We start from the raw sequence: 14,540 nt of genomic DNA, 5'->3' as shown, positions 1-14,540 counted from the left end.
CTGATTACACAGTAAAGTGACAGTAATAATAATAATAATAATAATAATAATAATAATAATAACAATAATAATAATAATAATAATAATAGCTAAAGGACCACTATGTAGGACTTAGTGGCTAGTTAGATCAGCTTGCAAATTTCAAATACCTTGTCTCTCCCTCTCATTCCAAACATGTAGGAGATCTTACAGCATAGTGGCCATGAAACTTGCAAAAAACGCCCATTCTGGGCTACTTCAGAAACATGGTGACCTCAGTGGAGGAGGACCTGTCCTGTCGTAGATATAAAAGAGCTCATTCTATGTTCATCAAAAGAATGGCTTTTATTTTGTCCCATATCAACGTGTACACAGACAGCTGCGGACACCATGGATGCCTATAAAGACTGTATTATAAATTTCCTCGTCAGTGAGTGTGAGTCTGCTAGGGTCCGTATGATGTAAATTTCATCATCAGAGGGGGGGTACTTGTAGTTGTTGTACTCTGTGTGAACATACACACACCCCCAATTTATTGTGTCCATGCAGATTAATCCGCTGGTCTACTGTGCTACTGTGAAACATGTGGACTCCAGAAAGTAGTATAAACAAAACTAATGGGTGTCCGCAGCTGTTTGTGTATTTGGGAGTATATTAAAGTCCCAGTGGACCATCACATTCTCTGACACAGAAAGTATAATACCGTCTTAAATCTTACACACTGGACCTTTAAATACCATACAAATCACTGACAGGCAGGGTGATATAGCTACCACTGAAGGCACCTTCTCTGCAATACTACTGGGACAATGGGGGACTACATGACATCAGAATGATTTCATACTTTACAATTACACAAATACTTCACAGGTTTGTTGAGGCTGGTTCTGATATTCCTTTAGTGTAAATACTACTTTAAATTTGACTGGTTGCAAGGCAAAACACTAAATGAACTACAATTAATGGGATAATTACCTGGCAGTGCAGTAAAACAACCCTCATCAGCAGGGGCAACTCTTCTGCCAAATGAATACTTTCACTTTTGATTTCACTAAAAGCACCTTTTCATATACTTTTAAGATTTTGAATAGTTATGTTTTACGTTGTGATACTCCTCATATTTTGATTTACAATCTCTGTGCTGAACATCACATGAGCCCTTCATGATGATGGCCTTCATCAAAAATATTTCCGCAGAGCAGGCTGGGTAAATCAGGGTCAATGGCCTCACGTCGCCAAGACGGGCAGGCAGGTGGGTGACTCTCAGGTAAAAAGTGACGTCACGGTGATACTTTTGAACTCCTCGGCAGTAAATCTATAAAGGTGTGTAGTCTAACTGCACAGGTAGCCTGAACCTTTAGACTGGAGTGAAAACAGAGCGCCAGCGCCTGCTGGGAACAAACAGGGAGGCCTAACATGCGCCAGGCAGCTTGATTCAGCCACCGAGGTCTACCTGAGAGTCAGCCCACCTGTAGGACCAGGACACCGGTATGTACAACTCACCTTCGGCCAGACACCCGGGTCAGACACTGACACTGAACGGTCAGTACATCCCGCCTCCGTATGACTTCACCGGGTACCATCACGTCGGTGACCCGTCGACCAGCACCTGGAGCCCAGTCTACGCTCCTCGGGAGGAGTATCCTTACAGCTTCCCGGGGTCGAGCCCCAGCGCCGGACAGCTGAGCTTCTCCTCCCCGGAGCTGAGCGGCACGCCCACCGCGGCTGGAGGGGCGTCCTTCAGCCCGTACAACTTCATCTCCGGACAGGACCCCTTCAGCTCCAGGAGGAGACAACATGAGCCCATCAGACCGCCTGTTCCAGGTGGGACATACAGGGCTGCAGATAACTATTATTTTCATTATCACTTCGATCACCTTCTCGACCAATCGAAATATATTCAGTTTTATTATTATCAGCAAGGAGTAAAAAAAACAAACAAAGAGGAAATATTCACATTTTAGAAGATTAAGACAGATCATGTGGACATTTTCTCAAAATATTATTCAGAAAACTGCATCAGTTAGCAAAATAACTGGTGGTAATAGTTGAAACTATCAACTAATCAACTAATTACTGCAGGTCTAGGGACATATATAGGCCTATTATTTTAGCCTGTACAATGTATTTAAACACTGTTTTGGCCTATGGCTGATCAACAAATTTAAATGGCAACTAACAAGAAAAGTGTCATCTAAATAAAATCTACCTAAAACTGGAACCTGACCAGTATATAGCCCAGCTGATATTATATTGGCCTGTCAGTTATATCAGTCTATATCTGTACTGGCATATATGTCGTCTGATATGCACCTTTTTTTTTGTTTGTCTGTTTTGTTTTTGTTTTTAACAGAATATAATAGGGATTGTTTTTATGCATTTTATGTCCATTTGATCCTTGCTGTATTAGGGGTGTCACAGTTTCAATTTTAAATCAAGATTCAATTGAAATTTCAAACATTAATATCAAAGGCAGAATTGGTGCTCCTCTCTGTGTTTTATTTTTCTCTGGACTTTAAGAAAAAACACTTCAAACAACACAGTGTAGTGTACAGGCGGTTAAATCACACTCTACAGCTACATTTTTAAAGAAGAATTTGAAAATGATAGGGACATAACAATAACAAAAACTCTTGGTACAATGACACCACAGTGAAGTTCATGATACAGTATTTATTTTAATATTAAAAAACAAGGAAAAATGATGACTTGGTCTTGAAAAAATGTCGTTTATTAACAAATAAATTTGATGCACACTGCATTTTTGTTCGTATAAAATAGTTAATTTTATATATTTAATTAAATATAAATAGCCAGCCATGACCTAAGTATGTGCAAAAAAGTTGCAGGAATCACCCTGAGCAATAAATGCTTGAATGTAGCAATCAGTACCAGTCCTTTTGTGAAATAAAGCTAATAAAATAAAATAAGGAACCATATAATATCACATTAGATATCACAACATCAAGGCGTCTTTTTATTGTGATACCTTGATAGTCAACCTATTGTTACAAAGAACTGTTGTCGGAGCATAAAAGGATCAAATGATCAGTTGATCTTTTTAAATCAAAACTTGATAGTCTAGCTAACAATGGCAGAGCTGTTAGTGATAATATAAAATCTAACAGATAGATAGATAGATAGATAGATAGATAGATAGATAGATAGATAGATAGATTGATTGATTGATTGATTTGTGGGTTTAGTTGTTAATAATTTTTTTTTTTTAAAATACAGGTAAGTTTATTGCGTCAGTGCACTGATATCTGTTTAAAGATCTGTATAAAAAAATATCAGCTGATATACAGATAAAGGATTTTTTTTACTCCCTATTATAGGTATCAGCCCCAAAAATCCAGTATCTTTCGAGCTCTAGTTCAAACTAACATTTAACATATTTTTGTTAGGCAGAGTTCTTGATGTGGTCACATTTCCAACTAAACCCAGCAGCTGAGTGGGTGTGCAGATGACTGATATGGTAAAACACATATTCATGCACAGGAACCATTTCAACATGTACACAGCGTTAAGTCTGACTGACTGCACACACACATTCATCAAGCTTTTCACCCCTCCCTTCTGGCAGAATGCAGTAAGATGTCAATGCAAAGCTAACAGTGGAGGCCAAGAAGTCTGCAGAAGTGTAACTCCCCACCCTCTCTGTCCACTGGGTGGGTGGAAGAGGGTGACACACTGGCTAGATAAAGTTAGCACTGCAGGAAGTCTGCAGAAGTCAAACTGAATTTCCTAGAAAGACGAACCCTTAAAGCCATTCTTGTGTGTGTGTGTGTGTGTGTGTGTGTGTGTGTGTGTGTGTGTGTGTGTGTGTTAGCCTACCTCAATCGATGCTGTCACGTGCTCAAGATTTCAGATCAATAACTCTGACTCACCCTTTCCTAAGTGGGTGAACATGCGTGTCAATGAATAGCTGCCTGTGTAAACAGCTATGTAAACACCACTCATAGTGATAAGGAGGAGCACTGATGCAATGCAGCGAGGAGTCTTTACATTAGTTAGAGTTAGCATGATTAATAGAGTTGATGAGGCTTTAAGTGGCGCCTGAACTTGAACGTGGCACCAGACGTCTTCAAATTAGTCTTCTGTTTGGCCATGGCTCACAATTCACGTGACTTACTGACATAATCGTTCTTGTTTTGATTCCAGGTAGAATAACACGATTGTTCTCTTACAGTCATTATCCAAACACGCATCTATTGTTTTACTAAATCAGGGTTTCTTTGTGTGATTCAGGGGGGAAGACCCGCACTAAGGACAAGTACAGGGTGGTGTACACTGACCAGCAACGCCTGGAGCTGGAGAAGGAGTTTCAGCTCAACCGCTACATCACCATGAGGAGGAAGGCTGAGCTGTCAGTGACGCTAGGCCTCTCCGAGAGACAGGTGAGAGGACTGGAGCACATTAAAGTTAGAGAGAGGCTGTAAAATGGCTGGACGCACTGGAAGGGTTATGTTGCAGGAGAGCAGGCGAGAATAAAAAGGAACAAAAGGCAGGAGCGAAAAACAAAATCATCCCCAAACTCAACAGCAGCAGCATAAAACTTAGTTTAGCTTAAAATAAAAAGAGAGGATGAGATGAAAAATACAGTCTGAGGATGTGAAAAAGTATCTTAGAATTAAATATATGCCAGTATTGAATAACTTTGAGAGTTATTTAACTATTTAAAGGAATGTAGAGGGCAGTCTATATGGCACCTCATCACATTTTCTGGAAAGGCACCTTAGAGGGAACTTTACCACGTTTTGTCCACTAGAAGGGCATCACAGTGGGAAACATATCTCAAAGCCCGTTGCACACTGTTGTGCACTGCCGTAGCATGCCTCAGACCATGTAGGGCTGAATACACAGGGGCATTTCTAGAGGGGTGGAACTGGGGGGGCACTGGCACTGGCATTGGCCACAGCGGAAATCTGATTGAACTGCCACCTTATTATCCTCAAGTATGATTGGCTATCTGCCCAGTGACAGGCGGGACCTTAGTTTCAACCAAGTGTTTAATGTGTTTTTTTTTAAACGTGCATCGTTTTCTTTTGTATGTAGCCTCCCTTTAATTTTTTTCATGTTAATTTACTTTATGGATCATTTTACAACACAGGGTTGAAGTACGAGATGTTAGTTGTAGTTTCCTTTACTCTGCTCTTAAAAACAAAAAGTATATACATTAAATAGGTGAATTAATAATAAATCCCAGAATTTAAGACTCTGAGGAAGGAGTTACAGGGGAGGAAAAGGATTTCTTTTCAAGGACTTAACAAGTAAAGAATGGAAGCTGTATATTATATTTCTGCGGTGCCACTCTGTTGTGTTGTGATTGGTTGAGCTATATATCTTGTAGCTAAAAACTATAAACACACAAGTATAAGACACAGTAAGATACAATAATGTTAGCATTTAAAGTAGATATTAGAAAATTAACCTACTTCATGCCACCCCTGCATAAATTATTGCCCTACTCAGGCCACCCCAGTCAAAAAAGTCTGGCCATGCTCCTGTGTGTACAGCCCAAAACCCCCGAGTGCACTGGATTAAGTAAAGGTGTGTTACGTCTCTTTTGAAGTCAAATTTTGTAATCTTTCTTAGAAACCCATTGGCCCATTTGATTTCCACCTCTTGTATCTGCGTCTGTGTTTATGTGAGGTGGTAGTGAAGAGTTAGGAAAGGTTTAGGCTGTTTTGGTCCACGTTGTTACTTGGAACTGTATTTTTCTTATCATCTTGGTTAAATAGACAAGTTCAGTCAGTAGAGTTAACATTTAGACAGCACAGAAAGTCCCATCTGAAGAAACCACCTTTAGAAGAAACAACAGAAACTTCTGTAAACCATAATGTTATGCGGCCACACAAAACATCTTGCATAAGTGTTAATGGCAAAACCCTCACTCTTGCTCTCATGATGCTATTATTGTTAATACAGCTTTTTTCTGCCTACTCATTCTGCTCGTTAAACCCACAGTTGAGTGCAACAAAGTAAATACGGGAAAGAAGGAAATGAATTTAGTGAAACAGAAGTCGATGAGGCAGGGCAGCATAAAGTGAAGATAGAAAAGCAACAGTTTGAATTTATCATACGCTAGAGATGTGAGTGATGATAAAGGCCTAAGAGATAAGTCAGTGGAAAGCATGACAGGGGACAGTGCATCTTCATTTACTATTTCTGATCATATTTTATTTACGTCCAATAAGAGTCCTTACACAATACATATGTTTTTGCACAAGACTTAAGTTGCCTGAGCACCAGCCCATTTGCCCTCTTTGGTTGACCTGACCATCTGAGGGGGAAAAAAAGTATTAATTCATTTTTGTTGTGACTGCATAAGTACAAGTAGCCCATAAATTGCTATATCAAACTTTTACTTCTTTTTAATAGGCGTGCCACAGGGAGATGGGCCAGGCCAGAGCTGTAAAAAGGGGAAAAATATGCGACAAATATGCCCATGTCTTATGACACCGTAGCATCCAAAATTGGCGTTGTTGTCGTAATGTGAAGGCTCCGGGTGAGTCTCTTGAATATGTGGAAATGATTAACAGTGAATAGTATAACCAGTGGGATGCCCTGTGAATAAAATTCTCTACATATGCTTCTGAACAATGCACAGCTTGTCACGTTTGCATCATGTCCACAGATATATTATAATGAACTTCATAGTAAAATCCAAAAATGGCACCCATTCAGTCCAATGTCCAGTGAGTTGCCTCTGGGTCCTGATACATCCTAAGTCCTGATTATATGACCCACTGAATATGCGAGTTCCCACCTGGCCCATAGACTTTACATTGTGATGACGTCATAGATTTTTAAATAGAATTTTTGGCTTGAGGAAAGTTTTATAAATTCAAAAAACACAATGTAATATTTGTTGGCCTATTGACTGTGACCTTGCTTCATGCAGTTTAACCAACACGCAACTGTAGCTGATAGAAGTTAGAGAACAACGGCACACAGTATGTCTGTGCGTGTACCTGTAGATGTCTCATATTTTTGTGTGTCTCTGTTACAGGTGAAGATCTGGTTTCAGAACAGACGTGCCAAAGAGAGGAAGATAAACAGGAAGAAGTTGCAGCACTCCCAGCAGGCCTCCACAACCACACCCACCCCACCTGTGCACACCCACCTCACCACCAGCCCCAGCAACAACATTTTGTCTGACACAATATCAGAGGAATACTAAGTGGATTTGACAGGGAAGACTGATACAGTGTGAAACGTGTACATAGTGTGTTTTGTTTTTATAAGTTTACCACAGAATAAATGAAGATGATTTGCATCAACATGATGTTATAATGCTGCACCTCCCATTTTTGATTTTTTTTTTTTCTTTTTTTACAATGACAAGCACTGATACATTGATCATTTCTAGTGAGCATTTGCCAATCACAGGACTTTAATGTGTCAATATGTGTCATCATCAGCACTGAGATACCGATTTTAAAGAAGAATCACTGGGTAACTTGTCAAACTTGCATGCCTTCTTGTTGCTGGTGGTTAAAGCTGTGGAGAGACAAGCATTTTCAGAAGTTCTTCTTTCTTAATTGTGTTGAAATATGTGGGGACTGTGGGGATGGAGTGAGAATACAGAGATGTCCATGTATGGTCAAATATCTGCAACATGAAATAGAGAGTAGGAATAACATGTCTGTTTTTCACTTTCCTTCTTTGTGTTCTAACTAAGAAACTGTGTCTCGGATTCTCATTCAAGCATATAAATACCAATGAAAATGAAGAATGCAAATTCTTCCAAAACATCCAAAAACAGCCCTGCTACTTATTTTTGAGGAAGTGAAATAATGTGTCAATAATCTGTCTGACTGACGCTATTTGAATAAAAAAAAGACAAGAGAGAAAGCAGATGAAGAAAAAACATACACAAGGTGATGCCCAAGTTCAACAACCCGTTAATGTTTTTTCTTCTGAAAATATTGATGCAGGAATAGATCATTCAAAAGTTTTGAACAAATGGGTTCCAGATAAGAGAGGAAGAAAGCCATATATCATGTAATAGATGATGTGAATGCACAGAGAAGTGAAAAAACAGAAACGAAAAATTGGACTTGATATGAAAACAAAAATGTTTGAATGTGGCATTTTTTAATGTTAAATAGGTGCACATGACATCAAAATAACGTTTGCTTTTTTTCGATTTGAACTTAAAATTTGTTTTTATTTAATGTTATTAGCTACAACATTGTGAACATAGTGACGGCAACAAACCGAGAGCACACGCGTTTAAAAATGACCATGGAAAAGGATGTTCATATTAGCAGTGTTTAGCCACATCCTGACATAACTGTTGCCACATGTCTCTTAATGTGCAGTCTTTGTACTACTAAATTCACACATTTTAAGTGAAAAAAATACTTGCTTCTCAGACTTATGTACTGTATGTGTGACAAGATGTATGTTCTGTATTGTATATGTGAGGAATATTAGCACACTTCGGATTGTTCCTGTTTGTAGGTGACAGAAGAGGAAGGAAAAGAGGCAAATGTAGCAATGTAAATTTAGAACTGACCAGCATCAGTCGTGGATTTCAAAATGAACCAGTGAACCAAAATCTTATTTCAACTTCTGTAATCCTGTGAAAGAATTTGTCTGTTTTCACTTTTAGCAGTGTGTTTCTATTTTCATGTGTTTGAGAAGTTTCGTTTGCTGCTTGTAAAACATGTTTTGCTGCACGTTGTATAAAAAGTATGCTCACTACAGAGGTTTATTGATCTGGTTTGCATTTTCTGTTCATTAGCACTTACCACCGTCACCAGTCTGTCTGCTTTCATATTCTTCTGAAACATGTCCTCAGAGAAAAGCTTCTTGATAATTTCATGGAGCCCATAAAGAAAACAAACATCTACAAGGAGTTTTTAACTGGTTATGAAACAGTCTCATTTTAATACTGATGCCTCTATATCATTGGCTCCCAATCTGGGATCCAGGTTGATCCAGATCCAACTTTTAACAGGAAAGCTTTGGTATTAATCACTTATTCTTTTGGTCTGTGTACAGGCTTGTGGGGGCTCAACCATTGTTAGATAGAAGCAGGGGGCTCCAAGAAATCACTACTCCAGGGAACCACTACTGTATATGACCAACACAAGCAAACAAGGCCATTATAATGATGTAGAATATTTTCACCACTTAACCACCACCAGACCGCCTTTTCTGATAGGAAACTGCCATTATGTGAGCCAAATAGCACACTCCCCAAACCAACCAAATCCCATTTGTGAAATTGTTATTGTATGACGTCATTTAATCAGAATTACCCCTTTAAAACACAGAAGTCGCACAGTAACACAAACATACTATCAGATAGAGACAGTGGTAGGATACAGGTGGTGCGGACGACTTTTAGGATCTGCAAAATCAAAACTTTCAGCTTCTCTGTCCCTGAGACCCCTGCTGCTTCCCCCACATGCACTTCAAGGATGACAGATCAAAAAGAATAGCAGAGCTTATCTCATTTTAATACCCAGACATATACTCAGTCTTATGTCATTCATTTTGATTTGGTGCATGCAACTGCACCTGTGGGTATAGACTATACACTGATGATCTGTAATTATTTCATTGCAACATGTAAACTGGAATTGTGTTTATTGTTCGATCTTTAAGGTTCATATTCATACCGCTAAGAGTGCAATGAGTTTGATATACAGTTAATGTATTCATTCCTTAATGAAAGATGTTAGGAAAAATCTGTATTAAGATGATTAAAAATATTGATTTGCCTAATGAAGGGAGAATTAGGTAACAAATGTTTCATCTGTTTCCATTACTGTCTGCTGTAGAACGGTGCCAAATAACGACGCTAATAATGTCCCCTTCCCAACCGTTCCACAAACCATTTGCTCATTTATTTATTTAATCATTCACTCTTTCTTTGTTCATCATGCTGTTCATTACGGTTATCCACATTCAGCCATTATTCATCCTGACCTTTATTTGTTTGTCTTGTTTATTGTTGCATCTTTGTTTGTTAGTTATTGTCAGAATGAATGTCATAAAATATAAAGTCATTGTTTTCCATTTCTTACAAATAAGTCCCTAACTTGTTTGCAAAGGTTCTGATCTGCTCTCTTTTCAATCTAACTTACCTGATCAATAGGATGGATAGTCATTGATATTGTTATGATTACCCATAACCTTAGACAGGGTGGTGGAGAAATAACATATTGCAATATATTCGCTTTGAGATTTTGGGCATATTTCAATATAGTTAAAGTGAGTAATTTTTTCTACACCAGCAACTCCTGCGATCGATGAGGTATGGAGTGTAGTTGGTTTGTAGAGAGCAATGTTTGGTTTATATAATGACACTTTCTTGTCAGAGAAAGGCCATGTGATGGCACAGGAAAGCAGAGAAAACATTCTAAATATAGTGTATAGTGGTTTTTTGTTTTTTTTTAGGTGGACATTTTCTAAGTGGCTAAAGTGAGGTGTGTCGACACATCTACTGCATCTAATGCAGCTAATGCACCGACTACTGGATAACCCCACAAGTTTACACAGGATTGCAGGATTTTAAGGTAGTAATTCAGCGCCCGGCATTTGACAAATTGTTTCACTTCTGTAATTATCAACACTGTATTTCTTTACAGACACACTGTTCAACAGAAACCAGCTGTACTGTACAAAATACTGAAGAAACTCTAAATTCTGTATTTTTTATCTACCTTGCCAAATGGTTGAAAAATTCTCTAAAAAATAAAAACATAAGTCACTTGAAGGACATTCAAAAACCAGTCTTGTTTTTATAGTTAAACACCTCTGGCATGGCAAAGGTAACATCACATGAACGTGTCACGACAATGAAAAGAATCACCTGGTTTTTATGACGAAAAAATAAATGTTTAATTGTGGGTCAACTGGCAAGAGATAAGGTGCAACGGTCAATCTCTTTGGATTCCCTATATAATACACATATTAAAAGGTTAACACGGCAACAGCAATGAACAATTTGACACCCGTACACTTGATAATAGATAACAGATAATAAGCAGACATTTTAACATGAAATAGTAACATAAACACAGGTGTTATGATCCTAAAAAGGCCCCATCTATTCAGAATGGGGACTAAATTTGTTTCACTGGTAAAAGGTCTGTGTTTACCCTGCTGTGTCATATCAGTGTAGCTGCTGTGAAAAAGGTCTGTGATTGTACTAAACAAAGTAATACTGATCAGATGGCAGAAGGATAGTGGATTGTTGGAGTAACTTTATTACACTTCTGCTGTTTTGTCAATTATTTGCTTGGGACGCTCCAACTATCATGAACCATAAACACCAATTTTATGGCTCTGTGAATCAGCTGAATGGCAGACCATGGTGATCAACCTTTAATCTCAAGCTATCAAACCAAACCAATCACGTAACCTCTGTCTTTGGTTAAACCCACACAAGCACACTTGAACACTTTCACTTAAAGCAGACGTTACAAAGCAGACAGAAACAGAACAACTTTAAACTAAACTGCACCACACTGATTTCATGCAACTTATTAAAAATTATTTTATACAAATAGGTGTTTCAGAGGGTGATACTGTGTCGAGAAAAGAAAGGTGCCCTGCCTGAGGGGGATCAAAGGTTTGGACTCACACCGTGTGACCCAGTCCACGCCCACACCAAAAGGCTGCTGGCAGATGTAACAGCACTGGGCTTTTACCTGATAACAGCTTTGACAACATGAAAACGAGTTATTTCTCCAAAATGTTCACTATATCAGTTGTTTTGTTCATTCTCCTGTTTTTAAGAGCTTAGTAGCAACTTAATGCAAGAGACTTCACTCCACTAGCTGATGCTTTCCAGTACTGAGTCGTTTGTTTCTGCGCTCGCTGTTTATCATTGCATCTTGTGCAGTCGAGCACACCCTCTTCTAGGTCGGAGCACGATGGTTCACTTAAAAAAAAAAAAAAAAAACAGACTGCATTTGTGATCTGTTCAACCTGTTGTTCGCTGTGAGGTGGACTGCACAGGTTATTCAGTCGTGTTAAATCAGACTCCAAACCACAGGGAGCAAAACATGCTCAGTTCAAGGGAAACTGTGAGCTGTGTAGGGAAGAACTGAACAATGGAGCTTCTCTTTGCAGGAAGATGACATGCCAGATTGCCCATAAGTCACTGCACTAAAATCAAACAGTGAAGCTAACAGAGTTTTACATCTCATAGATATTTTAGATTTTATATTTATTTTTATTTTTATTTATAATATACAATATGTAATAATATTAAAAATTAAATAATTAATTTAGTATTTTTATATTTACGTATGTCTATATATAGTTTACATTATGTTTGTAAGTATTTTCGCTGTAACTAATTAATTTGATATTTTTATATGGTTTATATTATGTCTGTAAGTAGTTATTAGAGCATTTTATCAAAAGCTGGGTTCTACTGTACAATAAGAATACTCTTATGATTTAAAAATGGCTTATGATTAGGCTATTGATTAGGTTGTACACACTTAATAAATCATTAAGAAATTATTATAACATAGATGACGAGGGCAAAAGTGACCTGTTGTTGGCAAAAAGTTGGCCCACATTTATGTATGAAAACTGTTTTCTAACTATAATATTAATAACATGACAATATTGTGTTGTTTTATGTGTTTTATGTGATCATTGTAGAGAATTATGCTGAGGAGAATGTAGCACTGCATTCAAGATTCAGCATTTTTATTTGTCACATCCTCTAATAACAATAAAACCTTTGAAACTTAAATACGCAGAGGAGTGACTGGTTTGCTTACGTGTTCTCCTCTGCATGCGTACATCCTGTGATTAAATGTGCTTTGGTTTTTACCACAAGCACCTCATCTTTGCTTTAAATTAAACATTGATCCGCTTGTTGTAGTTCTCAGGTGCATGTTGTTCAAGTTAATTCCAAATAAATGGAGAGATTTTTTATGAACATAACGGATAATATTAGAAAAAATATCTAAGTTACTTTCATTTACTGTACTTTACTTTACCTTGCTTTACTTTACTTCACTTTTATTTACTTTACTTTTATTTACTTTACTTAAATACTCAATTGCTGAAATATAAAACTTATTAAAACATCATTAAGCGTCGAGTGTTTCTTCAGTTGAGTGCAGCTGATATCTGTTGTGGCACGTACATTCTGAACTGGAAGCCACAGAGTGATAGGAAACACATCAGACTAAATATAGAACACTTGATGGTGTGAAAAGATAAAACACATTTCATGCTCATCTCACAAATTGTTGAGTCCTTCTCCTCTTATTTAACCACACGAGTTTAAAACCACTTAATTTGTCCCTCTCAATTCCCCTCTTGTTTCAGTTTGGCAGAAAAGGGAAGAAAAGAAGACATTCCTTTATCTCGCTCTTTTAAGAAATGCTAAACAGAAAAAGTATGATCATTTCAAATTTCAGAAGCAACTGCTTATATTGTAGGAAATTTTGAAATTTAATGTATTACTCATGAAAAGACTGCAGGCCTTGATTAAAACCACCCAAACTCATTTTATCATTGCATTAAAGGGATATGTCAACTGACACGAGCTGTTTGAACACCCTGTGAGTGCTTCAAAATCACGCAACAGGCCGATAAACCAATCTTGTAAGAGTTACAGCTCATGCCATGAAAAAGCAGAAGTGTTTACATCATGGAAACAACTTCGTGTTAACTGAACTTCCTGAGCAACAAGACGTTTCTCTACCAACTTATCTTTAGTCTACAGACCCAGAGGAAGACGGCTGAATAAGAGATTAACTCTCACACACGCCGTTAAAGCTTTAATAAATCTACAATGTTCCAATGCAAGAGCATACTCTGACTGTCAACTATTTCACGTGTTTTCAGTGAAAACATTTTCATTTAAGAAAATGCAAACTTTATTGCTTTGACATTAAGTTAAAAGTAACCGTTTTATATGACATGACGCACCAATATAAACACACTTTTCACAGGACTTTAGAGAACTGTTCATGTCTGCAAATCATTATAGAATAATAACACAAAACATACTTTGTTATTTATAAAATTCTTATTATCACTATTGCAATTTTACAAAAAAAATGAACTAAAAGTAAATATGGTCATAAATTCGAAACAAGTAAAAATGGAAGACTAGTATGAAACAATTTGAAGATAAAGAGAAACAGTAAAACACACACCACATGTACATAATACACACACACACACACACACACACACACACACACACACACACACTCACACACACACACACACACACATTCATTCATTTAAAAAAAATGTTGCAGTCTTAATATAGTTCTCATTATATTTTATTATATTCTTTAACCACAAGTCATTTGCTTCAATTTCTTTTAATTTATTTAAACATTAAACATTTGAGTCACATATAAACAAAGCTCCTTTGAATCTGAAAAATCTAAAAAATAATAATATTAATAACAATTTCTTAAGAAATTGTTAAATAATCTACAAAAACAAGTCCATAAAAACTAGCCATCCTGTGACTGAAATTATGGAGCTGATACTCTGATGCCCGCTCAACAGAGGTACAGTAAAAGTGATGAAAACAAACATGGAAACAA

The 14,540-nt window shown here is 37.4% G+C and overlaps 1 protein-coding gene across 1 annotated transcript; it reads left to right on the top strand.

Moving 5' to 3' along the window:
* Positions 1-1,212: 1,212 nt before the first annotated feature.
* Positions 1,213-7,328, top strand: cdx1a (caudal type homeobox 1a). The gene is made up of 3 exons (XM_084718408.1): positions 1,213-1,803; positions 4,231-4,379; positions 6,995-7,328. The coding sequence occupies exons 1-3, from the start codon at positions 1,470-1,472 to the stop codon at positions 7,163-7,165; spliced, it is 654 nt and encodes a 217-aa protein (XP_084574534.1). The 5' UTR covers positions 1,213-1,469; the 3' UTR covers positions 7,166-7,328.
* The last annotated feature ends 7,212 nt before the right edge of the window (positions 7,329-14,540 follow it).

Source organism: Lutjanus erythropterus, chromosome 5 (genome assembly GCF_056507025.1).
Source record: "Lutjanus erythropterus isolate fLutEry1 chromosome 5, fLutEry1.hap2, whole genome shotgun sequence".
NCBI lineage: Eukaryota > Metazoa > Chordata > Actinopteri > Lutjaniformes > Lutjanidae > Lutjanus > Lutjanus erythropterus.
Note: the sequence above shows the minus strand (reverse complement) of the source record. Positions and strands in the feature narration are given on the sequence as shown.